The sequence below is a fragment of the Micropterus salmoides genome, unplaced genomic scaffold (assembly GCF_014851395.1).
Source record: "Micropterus salmoides isolate LMB-PRFRI ecotype aquatic unplaced genomic scaffold, ASM1485139v1 Ms_hic_scaffold_4, whole genome shotgun sequence".
NCBI classification, from domain to species: Eukaryota; Metazoa; Chordata; class Actinopteri; order Centrarchiformes; family Centrarchidae; genus Micropterus; species Micropterus salmoides.
The window spans coordinates 25736122-25758287 of NW_024043372.1; the positions used below are offsets into that span (position 1 = coordinate 25736122).

At 41.4% G+C, this 22166-nt stretch overlaps 1 protein-coding gene across 9 annotated transcripts in view; it reads right to left on the reverse strand.

The window, feature by feature from the left end:
- The window catches only part of tfeb (transcription factor EB), a 30559-nt gene that overhangs the window by 1040 nt on the left and 7353 nt on the right, over positions 1-22166 (reverse strand). For 2 of the 9 annotated variants that reach the window (XM_038696071.1, XM_038696070.1), the window contains 11 exons: positions 17074-17164; positions 12208-12312; positions 10830-11015; positions 8055-8153; positions 7694-7873; positions 6898-6987; positions 3388-3505; positions 3132-3188; positions 2571-2646; positions 2308-2464; positions 1-2219 (listed from right to left, as the gene is read on the reverse strand). The exon at positions 1-2219 is cut by the window's left edge and continues 1040 nt beyond it. In XM_038696071.1, the coding sequence (XP_038551999.1) occupies positions 1647-2219; positions 2308-2464; positions 2571-2646; positions 3132-3188; positions 3388-3505; positions 6898-6987; positions 7694-7873; positions 8055-8153; positions 10830-11015; positions 12208-12237 (1566 nt within the window). In that variant the 5' untranslated portion in view covers positions 12238-12312; positions 17074-17164 and the 3' untranslated portion in view covers positions 1-1646. Of the gene's footprint in view, positions 2220-2307; positions 2465-2570; positions 2647-3131; positions 3189-3387; positions 3506-6897; positions 6988-7693; positions 7874-8054; positions 8154-10829; positions 11016-12207; positions 12313-17073; positions 17165-18879; positions 19150-22166 lie in introns of those variants that run through there. The other 7 variants (XM_038696074.1, XM_038696072.1, XM_038696073.1 and 4 more) reach the window with 6 other exon arrangements.

Sequence of the window (22166 nt, forward strand, 5' to 3'; positions counted from 1 at the left end):
GGAGACTTATTAACGTGCTGATTTGAAAACAGCCTCAAGGGCTGCACTGTATGTATGTGAGCACTATTCTGCACCTGTGCGTTTAATGCATGCCTGTTTGTGTGCCGAGTGAGTGCTTGAAATGCATGCAAGTGTATCCCAATGCTGTGCTTTTACAGTGAAGATTACACTACCTCTGCTGTCAGCTGAGACAAAATATCTCTTTCTCTCTCCAGTATTAAACCCTGTCACTGAACCTTTCCTTCACCTGGCCCTACAAAGTCAGTTAGTGAGAGAAAAATGAAACATTTATCGACTGCAACAACAAAAGGCAGAGTTGGTGCAGAAGCAAACTCTAAAGCATTTACAGGCATAACTGAAGTTGATATTACATCTAAACCCTGGTCATGAGGTCCTCTGACCTATAAAAACATGCCTTTGAAGGGCAGCAGCTGCAAAAATCAAAAGGCACATTGATATGGGTAAAGAGACTGACTCAGTTCAGGTTTACATCTGCTTCAACTTAAAAATGATCCTGCACGTGTATTCTGTTACAGTACCTGAGTATTTTTGACACCTCACAGATTTGGATGACACGCTGTTTGAAGATTATGGTTTTCTCTACTCTCTCACCGGAGTCAACACACTTTACAGTGTCTTCTTCGTGGGGGTGGGGGGTCATGACAGTGTCAAGTGTTAAAGATGTGGGAGCTGGGAGACAGTGTGTGGGCATGTGTAGGTGTTTGTGAAAAGACAACAGTTACAGCCAGAAGTGGGGAAGGTGCAATAAATTAAAAGGGCTTCTGCCTCCTAAAGTAAATTGTCCATCCAGTGAGTGACGTGTCCTAAAATGTGGACACTTTATGAACAAACATGAAAACACAGATCTTTCTCAAACACAAAACAGCTAGTGCTAGAAGCAAAAGCAAAGGGTGGAATAACAGACTGAGGAACAGAGTGATGTGACTGGACTGCATCCCCTTAAGATAAATTATGCATGCAGGACCATAAAGCTATTTCCATTTTATTTGCTATCGTTCATTTAATCATTTATGGCTGCTAGAAGAGGTTGATGTAAGGAGAAAAATAACGTGTCCTCTATCGAGTGAGACAATGCACTCGGTTGTCCTTGTATCTGATAACTTCAATCTAATTAACTGCTGGTTTTGTCCCCTGTTCCAATTATGATTCAGAGCCACCTTTTACGGAATCAAGGCCACGTGTGCAATATAACTCCTGACCTGGCAGTGTTGGTTCACCTCCTTGTAAATGCTCACGTCTGCTGGGCAAAGTTTCAAGCTGCTCAGTTTATTTCACATGCACTTCTGTGTGTGGACACAAATGTTTGCGCTATACAGAATATTTTCAACGGTGTGAGTGATGTGTACCTTCTTTTGCTCCTGCCTTTAAAGGGAGATAATTGTACCACAAATGAGTGTCATCCGTGTCAAATTGTGTGATGTGTATAGCACGTGTGTGTGCTGGGTGAACAATGTCTGGTGGCTGATTCCTTTCTGTTGTATGTGCTTGTAAATGTGTTGTGTCGTGCTGTTTTACCATCACTTTTTATGCTGTTTTACATTTTTACTGCAACCTCTCCAAAACCACTGCATGTGCATGTGTGAGTGTGAGCGTGTGTGTGTGTGTGTGTGTGTGTACGCATGTGTCTACAGTATGTCTCCATCCTCTATGCTGAAGCTGGATCTGCGGCTAGAGTCGACCGAGGCTTCAGGGGACATCGCAGAGAGCAGTGGGTCTCTGCCCATAGGGGACAAGGGCTCGTCCATCATCAGGAAGGCCAGCTCGCCTCTCCTCCCCTGGACGTCCATTCCGCCCAGATCGCCTAGCCCCGACATGCCGTCTGAGAAGCCGGGTATCCCATCACACAAGTCCAGCGATTGGGCAAAGTCAAAGGGCTGGGAGCTGCCTACAGAGGGGTACTGGATGGGTGGCTGAGGCTGCAGGTGCTGGGGGAGCGGTGGCAGCTGCCTGGGCTGAGGCGGAGCCTGGCCCTGATGGTGGAGGTGGGTCTGCTGGAGGAAGTGGTGCTGCTGGGCCTGGGGCTGTGCCTGGTTCTGGGGTAAGTGCTGGTGCTGGTGGTGGGCTTGTGCCTGGGGGTGAGAGAGGTTCTCCTCTGGGCTGGTCTCTTGTTTTATGTAAGAAGCCATCGGGTCATTCGGGTTCAGGCCAGAGGGAGAGTTGCTGGGCAGTCCATGCAGACGAGCCTGCATCTCCAACTCCTGTAGAGAGTGGGCGGAGGGCAACATCATCACTCTCTGTGTATTTGCCGTGATTGAGTTGCTCTGCGTGTGTGTGTGGGTGTGTTACCTGGATACGTAGCAACAGCTGTTTGTTGGCCATCTCCATCCTTTTGAAGTTGTTCTCCACCTCTCTGGTCCTCTGAACATCCTTCTGCATGCGCTTGATGTACTCCACAGACGCCCGCAGTATAGTGCCTTTGTTCCAGCGCACATCACTATGCACACAGTAAAGTACAAACAAGCAGTGCAGTAGGTAAGTAACTGGCAGTAACGGATTTCAAACAAATATTTTATCCATGCTGAAATCACAGTTTTGTAAAAGCAACTCACAGGTCATTGGTTTTGGGGATCATGGTGCCCAGTTCTTTGATACGATCATTGATGTTGAATCTCCTCCTCCTTTCAACTATTGAAGAGAAAAGAAGAGACAAAGGGAAAGACATGATGAGGACAACAGTACAGAGAAATCAAAGGCATGAAAGAAGGAACGAACAAGAACTTGTTCAAGGCAGACTGTGGCCTTTGGAAACTACAAAAGTCAGTTGGCGTTGTAGTGCATATAAGTATTGATCAGTGCATTCTGAATATATTCAGTAAAGGACAAACGTTTAGGCACATACAGACCCAAACACACACACACACACACACACACACACACACACATACAGTCACAGGCAATTACACTTAAGTGCCAGAGCAGCAGAAATGACCAGGTTAACCATCCACCCACTAGTTGCACTATTTCAGCTAAATCAGCACATGGCTGTTTTTGCAAGAGACAGATCATAGTGTGTGTGTGTGTGTGTGTGTGTGTGTGTGTGTGTGTGTGTGTGTGTGTGTGTGTGTACAGTATTGTGATAAGACAGTAGAAAAGCAGGTACAAAGACTTACTCAGATTGTGGTTGTCTTTCTTCTGTCTCTCCTTGGCCAGCGCACGGGCTTCTGCATCTTTGCAACAACAAAAAGTGATTAACTAATAGCTGAGACTGTGCCCATGTGTTTCAACTAAAACTGTGGAGTCAACAACATAAATTACAGGAAAAGGTAGGAAGCAAATGTGTTACATTCACTCAAAGACAAAACAGTCTTTTATATAACTTCAATGACTTCCTAGCTATCACAAAGTGCAAAACGTTGACTTTCGCACCTGACAGTTCTCGTTTGATGGTCAGGTTGGCCGGACAGGAGTTACTGGTCATAGCAATGGCTGGCCCCTTCATCCCAGGACCTGTATACACATCCAGGTGACTGCTAGACAGGGGGAGCTAAAGAGGACACACACACACATACATGCAACAAATATACACATTTAGAAAACTAACAATCTACACTTTGATACATTTTGTTTGAATCAACCACTTCATTATGTGAGCTCAAGACAACTGCAGTTCACAGATCTCTGTGATACAAATGAAGGAGCAAGTTGACAGTGGTCTCATCTGAGACCACAGCAGAGAGTGAAGAGAGCCAAATGGAAGCTTTGTTATGATCCGACTGGTTGTGAATCAAACTCCTCAAAAGCACTGGAAGAGTTCTGCTCTAGTTCTACTCAAGAAAGTGAAAACCCTAAGAGCACTTGCAAAGAATATAATCAACATAATGGCATCAATGAATTATTTCTCGGTTTCCTAGACTACTCATTTACAACTTCATACATCTTTTCAAATACTTTACAAAGTCAGCGTTCATGTTTAGTGTGCTGTAAAGACCAGATAAGTCAATAATATCACAACTAACTAACAGTCTGCCAAACACACAATGATTGACTATCATCCTATCAATCTTATCTCTCTTTATGGCTTGATTCTCCCCTCTGCCTTCTCCAGCTCCCAAACTCATACTTGTGGAGTGGCCTTCTAACTCTTGCACTGTAGACGTTCTGTAAGAGCTGTGATTTAGTTTTGTATGGGCTCCTAAAGAGACGAGATCTCCTTTTAATTGTGCTGTATAGTTTGAGTGCCATGGATATTTTTATGCCTCGTTACCACTGAAGCGAGGGCAAATGTGGCGCTGCTAATGAGGCCTGAAAGATAAAGAACTTAAAGGAATAGATACCGTATCTGTTGGCTACTGTGTGAGCTGTGTGAACACATATGCACACGCACATACAGACCTCCACAGGTTCATGTCTGTATGTAAATTCCATGCTCTATTAAAAATCTCCAAAGAGTTTAAAAGAATGCAGAGATGAAGTATAAATCTTCAACAGTAGATAGAGTATTTTGTTGTGGTTTGCAACTCCGACTAAAAACAGAAGCATTTCTAAAATACTGATACTACTGTTTCAGCTGCATGTTAATTGCATGTTAAGCTGTTTAGATATGGAAAATCACATCTTGAATTGTCTAGTTTTTCTTCTTCACATTCAAAGACGTAATTTAACTGGTAGTAGGAATTGTGATTTTCAGCTGATTTTGTCAAATAATCCAAATGTCATTTGGAGAAAAAAGCCCTGACATATATACTGTTTTCTACTGTAAGAAATAAATAAACTATAAAATTTCCAGCCTCCTCCGTGCTTCTGCACTGACCTCCCATCTCCTCGCCAGGCAGCCTACCTCTCACCATGCCCCACTCCGATAAGAACCCATCTAACCCATATGAACAAGCAAGTGTGACTGGGACTCAGTAAGGCTCAGTGTAACCATCCATACACACACACACACACACACACACACACACACACACACACTTAAAGAGTCAAACTGTTCACTTGTGCCTGGTATTCAGTGGTGCTTTTACTAAACTTTAAGATTCCAAGAATTCCATGGAATTTGCTGCTTTAATCCCCATGAGGATTATCAAGTGAGTTTTACTCACCGGTCTGTCAGTTGGGAAGAAGGGTCATGAGAGTCGTTTCCAGCGTATTTTAATAAAAAATATTGAAAATGCAGCACTATTAACATATTGATTTGTGCTTTGAGTTTCTCTATCAGTTTATTGGTTGTGCTGGCTCTACACGCACTGATCATCCCCGGGGGTTGATCTAATCAATCAGTGTGATGTTACAAGTACACACACACACACACACACACACACACACACACACTCGCACTGATTAAACCAATCAACCACAGAGGACACCCTATCAGATAAAGCTACAGGAGGCTGTTTGGGTTTCCCTCTCACTCACTCACTCACTCACTCACACAAACACACACTCACAATTGTGAAGCAGTGAGGCATATAGACGACCACACAATAAGCTGAGCCTGCACTTGTCGAGACCTGCTAATATTCATGCCTTTATTGCCCAACCCCAACAACTCAAGCAAGAGTTCTGATTCCAGTCCTGCAAAAACGCCCATCACATGCACAACGAGAAAATAGTTCTAAAAATGAAAACCTCACCCACACCATCGCCCCTGCTGTGTCTCATTTTATAATCAGGGACCTGAGGCTGGGAGTTAGCGCTGTCTCTGCATCCGTCAAAGCTTTGGTTCACACAGAGCAAAAGCTAAACTCCTACAACACTAACTAAAGTCACATTAATAGATGTCATTTCTGACAAACAACAGCGCATCAATGTCTTACCAGCTGTATCTGTTCTCCTTCAATAACTTCCACAATGGCATACGTTTTACTCATCTCCTTCATCCTTTACTCCTTCCCTCACTAGGCCAGTGTTCTGTCTTCTTCTTGTTCTCTCAGGCACCAGCAGCACACACAGCTCTCTCTGGCACTGCTGCCCCTGTCCTGGGAGACTGACCTCAGCAGCTCTGATCCCGTCTTTCTTCTACCTCCCCACCACACCAAACAAGAGTGAACTTTCCCCTAACTGGACTTTCAGCCTGTTTTCCCCTTGCACAAATTGCCTTCATCCCCCTCTCCCTCCTCCCTTCTTTTCCTCCCCCTCTCCTTCTCCAGCTCCCTCTCTCTCCGAATGTCTTGTAAACAAGTTGAACTCTAACTGCTGGCAGTTTAATTGTTAATTTTCTGAGTTTGCTCCCTCATACACAAAGCACTGTACAGTCCTCTTCTGACATGTCCTCTCCAGTGTCTTAACTACGTCCAGAACGCTGTAGGGATGGAATGTGTAGCGTTTAAGTCAATTATGCACTTCTGCATGTGTGTATGTGAGTTTATGTCTGTGTGTATGGGCGTACAAACATTTGTTACACTCATTGTGGTTTAACAGGACTAACAGCAGCAACAACAACTGGAGACATTTACAATAAATGAGAAGAGTGACAAAGACAGAGAAATACTGGACAGATACAGGAACAGTGATTATAGGAACTACTGAAAAATCTGAGAACTGATGACCAGGCATATCCAACACTATGACTCATTAAGGGCAGACTGTTCCCAAAATATAACCTGAAGTGGATGAGAGTCTCTTTTAATGAGTCATTTTGTCTATTACTAAATCTTAGTCGGAATTATTCCCCTTACAACAAGTAAAATTTGGTCATTTTTGAAGAATACTGCATGTTGCTTTTGTTCCAAGGAAAAGATAAGTTATCACAAAGTATCCATGTTGCAGTCTACATGGTACCCTCTATCCTCCCCAAACTCCCTAAAACATGTTTTAACCTTCCTGAACCATGGTGAAAAAGGAGTCTGTAGGACACAATGCATATTAGTCGTATAAAATAGGCACTTAAAATGAAGTACTCCTAAAATCACACCATGTTGGTGGGTAGGCTCTACTTACTGTGTTTGGCATCTGGACAGGGTCAATGTATGCCTGAATATCATCATAATTGGACTGCATGCTGATGATGTCATCAATGACCTCATCCATCTGGTAAAGCAAAAACAGGGGAAGAGTGATTATGACAAACTTAAAGACCTATCACAAAAGCTGCACCTACTCTACATGTTAGCAAATACGATACAGAGAAAACTGTCACTACTCGAATGTTTATTAAAGCACCTGAAACCTGACGGCATGTAGGCCTCATGTAGGTGCATGTCTTACTCAAGAGAACACTTTAAAGATATCTTACTTCTATGTCATGAAGGCTAACTTCAGAGACTGTTTTCTCTCAGAGACTAAAATAAGACAGGTTAAGGGTTGGAGAAAGAGGAGGAGGAAAGTTGGTCAAAGTCTGCCAGGTTCAAAGGGCCTTACAGTCTGCTGTTTCCCTGTCACTTGTTAAGCTGTAATTACTCTTGCAAAGCCATAATGGAGCATTTAAATTCCAATGATCCAGTCTCAGTTATTGATAGTTAGTCGACACATTAACACAAATAGATTTACAAATACTGCTCCAGCCTACCAAAACCAATTAAATCATTATGATGCTTTCAAAAATGTGGTGATAATGTCACTTTGAGGTTAATATTCAATACTATAATACTAGACTATACTGTAATTTTATTGTGTAATTAAGTCATAATTTAGGGATACCTGGTTCTTATAAAATTGCCCTTTACAACCTGCCCAAGCAATAATGTTTACAGGTTTATGTTTGCGCCAGTGTCTGCCTGCACTTGCTGGCGTCTACCTCTTTCTCGTGGCTGGAGCCGATGTTGAGCATGGCCATGGGGCTGTTGGGGGCACTGTTTCCAGACATGAGCTGCTCTGTGCGCATATGTGGGGAGTGGAGGTGTTGGGGGGCAGACGCTGAACCCCCTGTAGGTCCCATGTTGGGGGGAGGAGAGGGCCCTGCTACGGCGTGGACAGTCTACGGACAGAGAGACAGAAAGACTGTGATGATGGTGACAATGGCATAATGGGTGGATTGTTGGACAAACCAGACAAAAACATAAAGACAGGCTCTAATTACATGGAGTTGATCTAATGAGAGACAGACAGACAGACATAAACAGGTATACAGTACAGAGTAAAGGCATGCAGAAAGGTACCTGTTTAGTGGCATATGTGGTGGACAGGTATTCTTTCACCTGTTGCTTCAGAGACTGACGGATGTGGTAATCTGTAGGATTCTCGAGGTGGGTCTGCACCTGTATTAAGGGTGGACAGCATGTGATCAATTCTTATTCCATTTTTAATTTTGCACATTGATCCAATTCTTTGTTGATTCTGTTTTGTATGACTCCTTTTTGACCAATTCTTGGTGAAAACACATTTATAGAGATCATTTAGTGTTGTTAACAGACGCAACCTGTGATCCAAATATAAACAAATGGACTGAAAGCTGCTTTTACACCCAAAGTTACGTGCTAAATACTACTACCAACTGATATGGTCAAAAATGACAGAATTGGCTTTTAATATGTTTGAGAAAAGCAAACGTTGTTAAAATAGAATATTTTAGACTGCCACGTTAATCCGCATACATTACAACTTTAACTGGGAGTTAGGAATAATTAAATAACATCAGAGCAAAAAACAAACGATAACCAGAAATAACTTGATTTGTAAGTCAGGCTATCACCTACAATAAAATTGGATGTGTTTTTACATAAAATCCATTTTCTTTTCTTCTTAATAGAGGGCAAAGGCAGCCATATGTGGCTTTAAAATTAATTTTAAATGCTAGATTTTACCACAGGTGAAAGATGCATTAACCTAATGGAATGCAGCTGTTAAGTGTAAGCTTTCAAAGATTTGTAGGTGACCATATTGCTAGTTTCACTGCAAATATTTAATTTTGCAATTGTAGTCTACGTTTCAACTACACCCCCTAATTTGAGCATTTATTTTCATTTTTTCTTGTGGTGCAACAAACACCACATTAAAAAACTTCAAGAAAACCAGGAGCCTAACAGTGCTAATATATACTTCTATATCGTCCCTAAACACACAGGTTTCTCATCAGAATTATATTTTAATTGATATACAGGTTTAGTGTGTTACATAAGCTTCTTAGTTCAGCATGGTTTAACACAAACATTTAAACACATAACACACTAAACATTCAGATGTACACCCCATTTTTCCATGTCCTATAACATTGTGATGGCACAAAGATATGGGATCATTAAGTCAGTAGTAATGCCTACAGGAGTAAAGTCACACTAAACCCTCTGGTGTGGCCACATAGAGCAATGGGCTGGCCTCATTCCTTAACATCAAAGAGAAAAGCTCAGTAGAGAGCCTGCTCCCCATTACTACAGAGAACGACTCTACTCCTGAGCCCTCCAAATCCCCTTCTGTTTTATAACCAACAGCAGGATTATAACAAATGAAGCAGAAACTTTTCAATAAATAGATGTTTTTAGATCTTCATGCTATACTGAGTACTCATATGTTGTTTAATAGCCAATCTTGACACTTAGGATAAATACACATGATTGGCTGTCAGTTTTAAATGTGTTTGGGTCCCGTGAGCCAGAGGAACAACTATACATGTATGACTATTCGACCTATTTAGCCCAGCTCTGTCAGCACAGATGAAGTCCAAAGAAACACAGTGCAGGAAGTATGACAGGCTCAGTGAGACTTGCAGACAGACAGCTCATCTTATCTACAAAATGAAAGGAAAGACACTGACATCTCTAAACAGCCCACACACACACACACACACACACACGCATGCACACAGAGTAAACTGTTGATACAGCAAATTGCACCACACCGTTACCAGTGCATACAAACTGTACAGATTCACAGCTGAAAATACCATAAAGAAACACACACGTAAAGGAGTACTGCACAAACCCATGCACACAAACACACACCATCAAAGATAAGGACACACACAAGCATCTAAGGAACCAGGCAAAATGTCACTTCAGCCTTATCTGTACCCGTCTGACTCCAACTATCTACATCGCTCCTTTCTGTCCTATCGCAAAACATGTCAAACCTCTCTTATCTGCCCGTCTTTCTCCCCCTTCTGTCTCCCTACCTGCTTGCTGCTCTACCGCATTTTTCTCTCTCTGCCTTTTTTCAAATCTGTCCCTTATTTTCCCGTGTGGCAGCGCAGATCACAATGCCCAGTGAAGTCCTGGCCACCTCCGCTGCGCCCTGCTGCCCTGTCTGCTTCTCAGCAACATGTGAATGGATTAATGTGCCACGGCCCCCTGTCCTTTTGAACCCCCCGCCCCTTAACCAACATCTTTTCCCTCTTCCGCCAACCCTCTTTAATGAGATCTGTTTAGTTCTTTGTCTTTTGTTGTGCGTTTGCATTTTGGCCAGAAGTAAGTCACATAATTTTATTCCCACTTCGCATGTAGAACGATGGAGGGGATTCTGTGTTCAGTGAACAACGGATCAAACCACAAATTCATGTAAAAATACTCTTCCTACTTCCTAATACTTCCTTTTCAATAAGAAATTTTCAACATTCAGATTAAGTATCCTCATGACCAAAAGCGCAGACTGCATTCCCACACAAACCTAATGTAATTAAGTGATTAGTATATCAACATAAAAATCAATTGCTCGATCATTGAAGTCATTTTTCAATGAAAAATGCCAAACATTTGCTGGTTACAGCATGTCAAAAGTGAGGCTTTGCTGCTTTTCTGTAAATTCAATACATTTGACTTTTTGACAAAAGCAGCTATCTAAAGTCATCACCCTGGGCTTTGGGAAATTGAGTGTGGCATTTTTCACCATCATCTGGAAAATATATTGCCTAATTGAGCAATTTATGTGAAAAGAAATCTGGGGGAAAAATAGACTGACAGTAATTGATAGCAAACATTATCATTTGTTGCAGCCCTACTGACCTTAAGGACCTCCACAGGGACCTGCATGCTTTGGTAATGCTGTGGGGTGCTAATGGCTGGGGTGGGTGCAGGTGGCCCAGCCATACGCTGCTGCATGTATTGAAGGGCTGCATTCTGCTGCTGCTGCTGCTGCTGTAGCTGCTGCCTCTCACGCTGCTCCTCTTGCTGCAGCTGGTCTCGCATCAGCTGTACACACACACACGCACACATTACAAGAATGCTCTTTAAACATTTGACCTATACACTGACTGTGAAGGGTGATGCTGCTTTTGGCTATTCTCTGCCCCTCTGCTTTTTCAAGAGCAAACATGAAAAGCTGACAGCTTGTTAGCAGAGCACAACTGGTGACTCACACATCTATTAAATCTCCCTGTATGAAAAGTATGTACAGTAAATATATTAAAATAGGCGAGGCCCAAATAGTACGGAAGCCCTAAGCGGCCATCGATTCAAATATTTTTTTACTCCGTTTTCCCATGATAACGGGATAATTATTTGATGATCTCGAGATTACGAACCATAGCTGAATACAGGGGTCGGCATGGTGCGTATCTTTATGATAATTTTGAGGGAATTTGCTGAGATAATAGTTAGCTCACTTGGTACAGCGCTGGACTTGTATCCCGAGAATTGCAGGTTCTACTCCCGCTCTCTGTTTTTTATTCTTCTTTTGTGTGTTTTTCAATGATTTTCTTCAACAAAGTTGTTATGAAGATATTCAGGGGAATCCAATCACTCATTTCCCGATAGCTATTTCAAAGGTTCTGAAATAGCCGTCAGGAAATGTGTAGTTAAATGGATTCCCCTGAATGAGAAGCGGATGAATTTCCTCTGCCTGGGAATGATGGGGAAATGAAAGGTTAGGTTGATGAATGTGGACCAATTGCCAGGATGCGCACAATCCAGCACGTGCTTAATTGTGAGCATGTGAGTCAGTCATCTTCATAACAACTTTGCATAACAACAAATTTTTTTTTTTAAATTGGTCTTCCATGAGGATCAAACTCTCAATCTTAAGACTATGAGTCATGTACCTTACCAACTGAGCTAATCAGCAACACTGAAATCACCTCGAAATTGCCATTAAGAAACATTCTTGCCAAACCCTGTGTTAAACTACTGTTTTGTTATCTTGAGATCACGAGAAAATTATCCCATTATCAGGGGAAAATGGAGTAAAATAAAGATATGAATCGATGGCCGCTTAGGGCTTCCGTTAAATAGCATGGCCAAATTTAACACCCAAAATGCTCTGACATTGCCCAGAATAACTTCCTTATCAGTGTCCACTCGATCAAACAAAACTACTAAAAGACTTTACTAATGAAAGCCTTTCAATGTGCTGCATATTAGATGAAGAAGGGTAGTTGAGTTGTACCTGCATCCGCAGGCCAATGCGTGAGGCCATTGCTGGGGGGCGAGGGGGCAGGGGAGGGCGAGCCGACGTCAATGCACCGCAGTCCAGCCCGAGAGGTAGAGGAAGCTGTGGAGGAGAAAAGAAAGGGAGGAAAAAGTGAGAGTTCGGACAGAGGAAAGAAATGGAAAATGGGATTGCTAAAAATGAATAGCTTTCAAGAGTGGATTCAGTGTAAACACTTCTACCTCAACTGACATACTGGCTTTGTAGAGAAGCCTGACGCAATGTGCAATTGTTAATGGGTGCATTAGTGATAGGAAGAGGGAGGTGAGCAGAGAAGGGGAAGTGTGCAAGGATTCAATGATTCCAAGGATTCAAAGTGTCTGTTGTCAATGTTCAAGTTTCCCTGTACACTGAAATTCTTACTTTGCTGTCCACTCACACACGCTTTATGTTCCTAAAAAATCAAAAGGCACCGAAGCAACTTTTTACAAGTTCTTGAAAGACTAATCCTGTTTACCAAGTGTATATGCCTTAGAGCATCCACTGCTACAGTGTCTCTTTCTATTTGTATGAGGCCTCAAAGAACTGCCTTTAGAATAAAGACAGGCTGTCTTGTACATAAACATAGGAAAAACAAAGCAGGAGGCTTTTCAGGTCTAGGTGCCATTATCATTCACAATGTTTTGACACAACAGAAACTCTTTTCAGCCAAGTTACGTTTCTCAAATGTATCATCATTACAAACATTTGAGAACATTGTCTATATGCATTTATTTTTATTATTGCTGCTTGCTGTATTTTATGATGTAAGGTGACCTCGAGTGTAATGAAAGTTGCCATCAAATAAAATGTTTTTTATTTATTCATTATATACAATGCAGTGTACATTATTTTAAGTTATATCAGATAATACCTAATTAAACAATAAGATAAGCAAATATATAGTCATCGATCGATTGTCTCTTTGTCAATGTGAGTTGGATTTAAGATCTATTCAAGAAATCTCACATCACATAACTCATAACATGACAGTAAAAAATCCCACAACTGCAGAAACCAGTTTTTATTTTTAAGTAAAGCAAGGAGAGGACAAAAAAGAACAGAGGGAAAGACAATAAAATTCAAATTGTGCTAAATAATCAAGTGGCCATGAACAAATCACAGGAGGGATACAGGATTTAATTAAATTCTAAATGAGCACACCAGTTAGTATGACTGACCATACGTAGTATTGCATTGGACTCTGTTTATGCGCAAGTAGAGCAAACCAAAGAAAAACAAGCCGCATCTCCAGGCTAACATCTAAACCTTGTGTCTCTAGGTCCAACTTCATCTATTAAGTAACGTCACATCTATTACCGTGGTTGAAAGAGGGCTCTGGGGTGAAGAAAGTTAGCAGTAGTGCTCTCTTGCCCCCCAACTCTGCCCCTCCAAAAAAAAAAAAAAGAGTGAATTGTGTGAATAATTGTGGAGGGGTCATGTGGGGAGTCATGTGGTCCTGTTGTTCTTGGGTGATCATGTGAGCAGGACGACGATGGGGAACACCCATAAACCCTTTCCAGCACATCCTCCTCTTTTCTCTCACGCATACACACAGGCACACACTCAGTGGGGAGTCCCAAGACTGATAGTTCCCCTTCTGCAATGATCTGTGTTTATCCCCTGAATGACTAAGCTCATCTGGACCCACAGAGCTGTAATAAAACCGATCAAGGGCCAGGTTTGAACTGGATTCTAATGTCTCTGCTTTTGGTAATGTGTTGCGAGACAACTAGATACAGAAAAGCAGCAATGGGGACATCAGGGTCTAAACAACCAATCAGAATCTGATTCCTCCAGTCTCTCATCAGAAACACTGTCTGTATATGGTCATAACGAGAGAAAGACACAGAGAGAAAGACTGAGAGTGAGAGTGAAAAGCTCATTGTGCGTGAGGTACAATAAGAAGGGCAGCTCCTATTGAGGAATGAAGCCGCCTGTTGTCCCAAGTGTACATTTCAGCACCCGAGGGGGCACACACTGCCCGCTTTGTGCCCATCGGATGGCCCACATGAAAAACACACACGATGCAAAGATACAAACTAAAACACGCACATTCCAACACAAACATGTACCACAACTTGAACACAAGGACAGGCTCACTCTACATCATCAGCTCCAAAAATGAAAATCCTCTCCACAAACAGAAAGTACAGAAGTAGAGATGCACTAATCGCGAATGTTTTAGTGGCAGGCCCTCTTGTAGTAGTGGCAGTAATAGTCTTTCAAGGCCCTTCCTTACACTGACAAACAAACAAGTGTATCCACACAAACACACCATGCTGGAATTCTGCACAGTGTATTTATAGAGCCTGACAAATGGGGTGATTACATCTCCAAACTCAATAGGCAAGGTAGGCATGCCAGCCAGTGGAGGACATGCGCTCTGTGCTTAAAGGGTCTAAAGAAAAGCCCTCTGATGCAAATTTGTGATTTTAATATAAACACAAGTTTTATTTGAACCAATAAATTGCATTTGACCTCCACCAGAGCATAGCCAACCATATTATGTTCCACTGTACAGGTCCAACACATTCATTCCTGTAGCTTTACAAGCTGTATACTATACATGCTAATTTACCGTTCTGAACTATAGAATGTCATGGTACAGAGAGACAAGTTTCAACACTTCTACTACTTATCTATAGCTGCTACTCCATAACACAATATCAGCACAGACAAAAAAACAAAGTTACAGCGCTATTTGCATTTTGTAGAGGAATGCGTATGTCATTTGGCCCTCAGACACAGGTTTGAATCCCGTTTGTATGAGTAAAGAGGTTCCAAATTCATCAGCTTTGGTTAAGAATGTATGCAAATAAAGATTGAAATTTATTGGCCAATATTAACTTGAAATGTTATTTAAATTCCCCCAGCTCAGCAAAATGAAACGGCTTATGGCATCAGATGCAGTGGCTACAATGTTTACATAACACTACCTAACCTTCCTACACGTGTGCACCCAAGTATGTATCATACAGCCTCCAATTGTGACTAAGCTATGATACATAATATATATATGTGCTGCAACACATTTAACAACAACACTGATAGGATATCACTTCCTGATATCATATGGTGACACACTGCTACCAGGCAGCATGATCTCCCACATGGCTCTTCCCATAGCCTGGCATCCTCCAGGGTAAGCAGGCATCTGTGACGCAGTAAGAGCACACAGCGGCCATTGTATGTTCAACGCTGTGATGTCACAGCCCCTTCACTTCAAACGCTGATAGCCAGTAGGAGGATGTAGAGCGGAGGAAGCCCGGGGTCAGTGGTCAACTCTGGATTGTGCCACAGATTAGTCACACACATACATCGCAACAATAAGCACACAATACACAGACGTATGCAAAACATAAACTACATTAAACATGCTGTGTCGATTGTGATGACATCTTAAGTTCCTTCCTATACATACATGTGCCAAGTGTAACACATACACTCACAGACACACACACAGTTGGGGGCAGTGTGGGGCTATGGCACCTGTGCTCAGAGACATGTTGTTAATTTGTGGAGTGTGTATTTTTAGAATTGACTGGGCAGTGCCAAGAAAGGCCCCTTTAACAGCCAACATAGAGCAGATGAGTGTGGGATGTGTACATACACATATACACTAAAGGTGCTCTCTCACAACAAAGCATGTGTGCATCCATGCATATGTGGCAACAGCTGCTTCAAAACTTTCAAAGACAATATACAGACATATTGAAAATGGTTTTGGGACAAGTGCACAAGAAAAAACAAATGCCATTTGTATGTTAGGATCACAGCAATTCTGCACAGCGAACAAATGTGGAAAAGAAATTCCTCAAGTTCACACAAATGTTTGTATATCTTCTAACATGTCGATATAATTTTCTAGCCTTCATATAACCACAGATAATGATTTGTGATACTTTATACTAATAACTTCCTGTTAATATTGCAAAGGTTCCAAATGTGACAGTGCACTGTGCACTTCACCAGCCTGTCCGCCGCTGCACTCACAAACACACACACGCCCTTTCCGCATTAAGCTATCTGTCTGCCTGCTCTAATGACTAAAATAACCCCCCCTGCTCTCTGTTCTCCTTTTCAGGAACACCCTGTTCCCCTTAGCCGCGGTGTGTGTTTTTTTGTTTTGTTTTTTGTGTACGTGCGTGTGTGTGCGCACATCTGTGAGTGTGTGTTTGAAGGCAGGTGGGAGTGAGAACAGATCATGAACAGTTAGCATGCATGTGTGTTACTGCTCTACAGCATCTGTCAGCTTTTGAGTGGACTCTTTCACAACATGTAAACAGACCTAGAGTATCAATATTCCTAAACCGCCGCCACCACACACACTCAACATTTAAGGTTGGTAGGATTATGTGACAGGGCTGGCATGGCAAGCATGGGGTCCTTGGCCTTCCTCTTTGGTCTCACACACACACACACACACAAACAGCTGTATCCCTTAGCGACAGAACACACCGAACTATTCTGCATGCAGACAGACTGGCAGAAGGCCGAACTGTCAGATCATTTTCAGGACTCTTATTATGTTGGGTCAAATACTGCTTTAGATATAAAAACTTCCCTGTTACCACCTCACATCTGTACTAATGACAACAGATACCGAGGATTTAGTTACAGCACACTGGGGGTTTGTATACATGCCAAGTGGATGAGGTCACATTAGGGTCCTGTAAATTTAGTTTTTTAGATTTTCATTTCTATTTATGTCATTTAAGTCTGCTGTGTTAATGCAGGGTAGAGCCACAATTTGAGTGGGTGGACTTAGAGAATAATTTAGAATGATATACATAGAAGCACATTAATGCACAGACAGACACATATGGACACATGTTCAATTACCTGTTAAGAAGAAAAAGAGTTCAGAAGGTGGAATATGCTCTGCTTATGCTGCTGACTACATGCCTGGATGCTGGAGAAAATGGACGGCAATCTGCAGGGAGGCGGTCATGGAGCAGAGAGAGATGACAGGTGATGGAGGTGTGAAAAAAAACAACAACAAACATACAAAGACAAAGAAACAAAGAAAAAAGATGAATGGTTATAAAATGTAAAACTCCAAAAGTAGACAGATGAAATGAATAAAACATAAAATATGCAACTGTGACTGATGTGTGGAGAAGCAACAGAGGAGGCAGTGGAGTGTTCAAGAAGGGGAAGCAGCAGGTGTGCAACACACTGAAGACCTTAGAAAAGAGAAGAGTTTCCATGGCGGAAGCAAAAGAAGCAACAGACCATGGTGAGACCTCTGTATGAACACGCACTGAATGGTGTGAAGAGAGGATACTCTCACTTGTTTTAATCTTGGCTCAATTCTGTAACTCTGTTGCAGGAGACACTTTTGATTCAGTTGTTTCAGTTTTGTCATACAGCAAATCGCTGCAGCTGTTTTGCAGTTGGTTCTCAGCCATCATGGTGTCAAGTTTACACACTCCTATCTGGTTTTAGCTGTTTTAACACCTGCATTTGAGTAAAGGTTCAAGCAAACTCTTAGGGTAACTCGTAGGGTGGTTATATCATACAAAGGCTAACGGAGCACTGAAATAATATATTTAAAACACTGCACCCTCTTTTCACCATCTACAAGCATTGCGTTTCTGCACAGCAACCGACTTTCTGAAGGTCATCTGAATGAATCACCACAACTCACCAACATTGTGTGTGAACCACAGTGTCTGTCACCTTCTAAACACAGTCTATAATAAATAGAGAGACCCTTGTCCAGAGTGAATCTGTCAACTCAGTCCTGCTTTCCCCAGGTCACTCTGCTTCACAGATCAGAGAGAAGAGAGTTAAGTGAAACTAGCGAGTAAAGGACAACAGTAGGTTATCAACAAACCTGCAGCCTTATCTAATAAAAGTAAAACACAATGACATACAGGAAAGACAATTAAAACCACAATGCATCACTTCCCCTTTCCTTCCATCAGTTTTCACAACTCCTAGATTTGTCAGCAGTGAAGAAACTTCCTCTGCAGGAAACCCAGGGAAAGAACAAAAGCTGTTTGTATATAACGTTTTGATATTGATAGCCACTTCTCATCCAATACTTTCAAAAACGTTTTTTTTTTAAATAGAGTAAAAGTTGTCCAATCTACTAGGCTATTCCCTGTCTAAACAAACTGGTTAGACACATAAAAAACCTTGTGATGCACACACATACCCACACACGTCAAATACAGAATGTAGTAAGAGACACATGCACATACAGGTATTCACACTCAGATCATGAGATACACACCTGCGGCACAGGTGTAGTGCTAGTAGCTTATGAACTAGAATAGCAGCCCTCCAAACACAAAGGACCTGTCAACACTATGACCTCTGTTTTCTGTGTTTCTCAAACTGATGCTTGATTAATTGATATAGCATACAAGCAAACATTAGAGAACTGTTGTATTTCATATCATAACTTTAAGTGTCGACAGAAATTTATCCAATGCAGCTTCAGCCACTGAATCTATTTGAGTTTAAAAACTCGGAACTGCGGGTGACTAAAAACACAAACTGTTGAGATATGTTCAGTTTCATTTCTGATTTAACAACAGATCTGCATGAATGGAGCTCAGCTTGACAGTGTTGTATCCAACAGCCAGGCAGTGAGATACTGACACATAGAGTACAGTATGTAGGAATTTAGATTCTTACCAGCAACTCTCCAACTATCCCAAAGACAACATAGTGTATCCAAGAGAAATCTGCCCCTCCACGTGTTGATATACGCACTAACTGATAAAGACAGACAGTTGTTTGCTCCCTGGGCCCGACCAACTAATGCAACATATGCCGGTTCACTGGTTGTAACGCCACTCCTCCCTCCACCGGCCGAGTTACAGTAGGCTGAGTGACAGTCACTATTAGTCACCTTCCTCTCTCTCTTTTTAACCAGCTCAGCTTCCAATTCCTCCTCCTCCTCCTCCCACTCTCCTCCTCTTCCCCTAAATTAGCCTGAATGCCATGGTCTGGGGCAACAACAACGAGAGCCCTGTGTCCAGTAAACTCATCTCTCCCCTTCTCTCTCTTTCGCACCAATGTGGTGCCTTCTCCTACAGTCCAGCCCCCTTCCTAAAGCAGCGTTTGCATAAAGAAACACCTACACATGTGCGTGCATAAACACCAATAAACCCCGGAAGCAGTTACTTATTTATTTGGCCAAGTCACTGTGTGTGCATTTGTCTGAGCTTTAGGCCAGAGAATCAGCATATTTACCTCCTTCCACTCCCACACACTGTCTTCTTGCCACACACAAACCTGTATGCTTAGATGGCAGTAAGACTTAACAGATACACATAATCACGAGGACACAAAATAGCACTATATTTATTGTCATTGATAATCTGTGTCCTTTCACTATTTTTTATCGCATACCTATGCCTGATCATAATAAAAAGAAAAGTCCCATAGCAATACTTTTATAATCGACTGAAAGTCATCATCATTGCATTGTTAAGAGATTATTTAATGGGTGTGTGGGACAAAAATGAGTGACCACAGAACACTGAATCACAGCAGATATCTAATGACTGATGCAAATGCATCTCTCTCTCTCATCTCTCAGGAACGTCACTGATTGGTTGTAGGCTTGGGCGGTATCTATTTTTTTCATATCTTTCTGACATTTTACTGAGGTATAGTAGCATGTATAACTAGCCTAGCCTACAATGCTGTGTGTCTAATATACAATTAGTCTACGTAGACAAGTCTTGTTGGGTTTAGATACTTATGGCCCACAGAACAATGAATCAATGGGAAATAAGCATCTTTCTGCCATAGATTCTTGCTGGAGGACCCAATGATGATACCATCTGTGTGCTGAACAGAGATGATGTGCACACAGCTTCATCTGTGTTTGCTGGCTTACCTTTATCATCAGGACTAAACCCAAGATACTTAATAAATAGTATTTTCTTTTTTACTAGTCCTGTAACGTTATCCTGACCACTCACTGTCGCCATTGAGGTTCTCCTTTTTGTGTGCGAGAACGCAGCGGAACAGAGAAAAGGGTGAGCAATGAAGTTTAGTAGTAAATGTGCAGTGTAGGCTCCCGTGTGTGTGCATGTGTGTGTGGTGTGTATGTGTTTATCAACTGCTGGAAAAGTAAAGGGGGTTATCGTGTTGTTGCATTGAAGATGATATCAGGCAGTTTCATGCGGCATCGCCTGGCAATGTTGTACACACTAAATTACATCACCTCAATATAGCATCTCCCTATCAAATTTAATAGAAAAAGGAGCGTCTGTATTTTTGAAAGTCATCTCATCAGGATTGCTGGTATACAGTAATACCTTGATACTGCACAAGCCTAATTAGTTATGACATTGCGCAGGTGGTTATACAAAAAACACTATTTCTTCAAGTTGAAAAAAAGATGCTTTTAAAACATTTGACATTTTTCAGTGCAGTGCAGCACACATTTTTGTAACATACTGTAAATGCAATATAGACTATCCTTGCAGTTTTAGAGCACTAGAGCCCGACCAATTTATTGGCATGCTAAAATTACTGGCCGATAAGGGCTAATTGCAGATAAATCAGTATTAGCGTTTAAAACAGCCGATTAATGATAATTAAAAAAGAAACAGATAGGGAAGATTGATCCTTCAGTCGTTATAGGTGTTTTATGGTTTGTCCCCCAGAGGGCACTGTGCAACTCCCCTGTTGGCAAGACCGCCACAAATAAATAGCATGAATGTCAGCACAGTCAGTCAAACATTAAAATTGTGTTGAAAGTTACAGTAGTTGAGTGGCCGAGGCTAAGATGTTGATAAACTTAATTGTAGATTTATTTCTGAAACAGTGTGGCATCATATAATTTCTCCCTAGTTCTAGTCCTAGTATTCTCCAACACTGCTCATTGCTAAATTAGATTACCCACAAAGCTAGCTAATGCCATGTTTATCAGTGGAAGACCGCTAACGTTAATGAACGGTAAACTAATTCTGTCTAAATGAAGTAATGGTAAATATATCTGCGACCCGCTTGTCTGTAGTTACAGCTACAACATTACAGTTGGTGCGTCGGAAATTATTAAACCAGAGGGGACATGTAAATAAACGTGAGCTGAACAAGTGTCTGACAAGGCTTCCTAGCCAAACAAAGTTATCTAGCTTCTCTTCCAAATGTGCAAAGTAGTGTGAAATCTCAAAGTTGCAAGTCCTCGACAACCATGTAGTATTAGATGCATTCAACAGCAGCGTTTCCTCTGGGTCACTGAATCAAAGATGCAATATTTTAGGCAGCTAAAACATGGTTGAAAAAATTTCTTTGAATAAAATTAATAGAGTACTGGTAACGGGATAAACTCATTGTGAACATGCTACATGGAAAGTAGTCCTTGTGGCAGATTATGTGTAAGGTAATAACTACTGCACAGCAACATATACACACACTGAACAACATTATAAACGCAGCACTTTTATTTTTGCTCCCATTCACTATGAGCTGAACTCAAAGATGTTGTATTATTGTTAGTACTAGTAGTAGTTTTAGTATGTCAGTATTTTTTATATATAGTTTCTGTTTGGTAGGTCCAAACAATATATACACACTTTTTCCTTTAATGTTCATTAGTACTAGTAGTACTTTACAGTTTATTATGAATCTTATATTGTTTTTATTTATTTTTTGTTGTTTTAACCATTTGACTCTTAATTATGAAAACTTTTATATATCTTGTACTTTTGTTCGAAATACTATTTAAAACAATAAAAAAAAAAAAATCCCATATCAGTCAGGCTTTAGTACGCACATCACTGGATGAAACCCAAGATGAATCAGTAGACAAAAAAAATACTAAGCTAATCTTGTCTGTGTATACAATAAAACAGGAGCATATACTAGTACCTATACCTATAAAAACACGCATTTCTACATCTGATCAGTCTCATACAAACTGTACTTTGTATATTAAGTGGCACTACAGGACTGTATGTTTA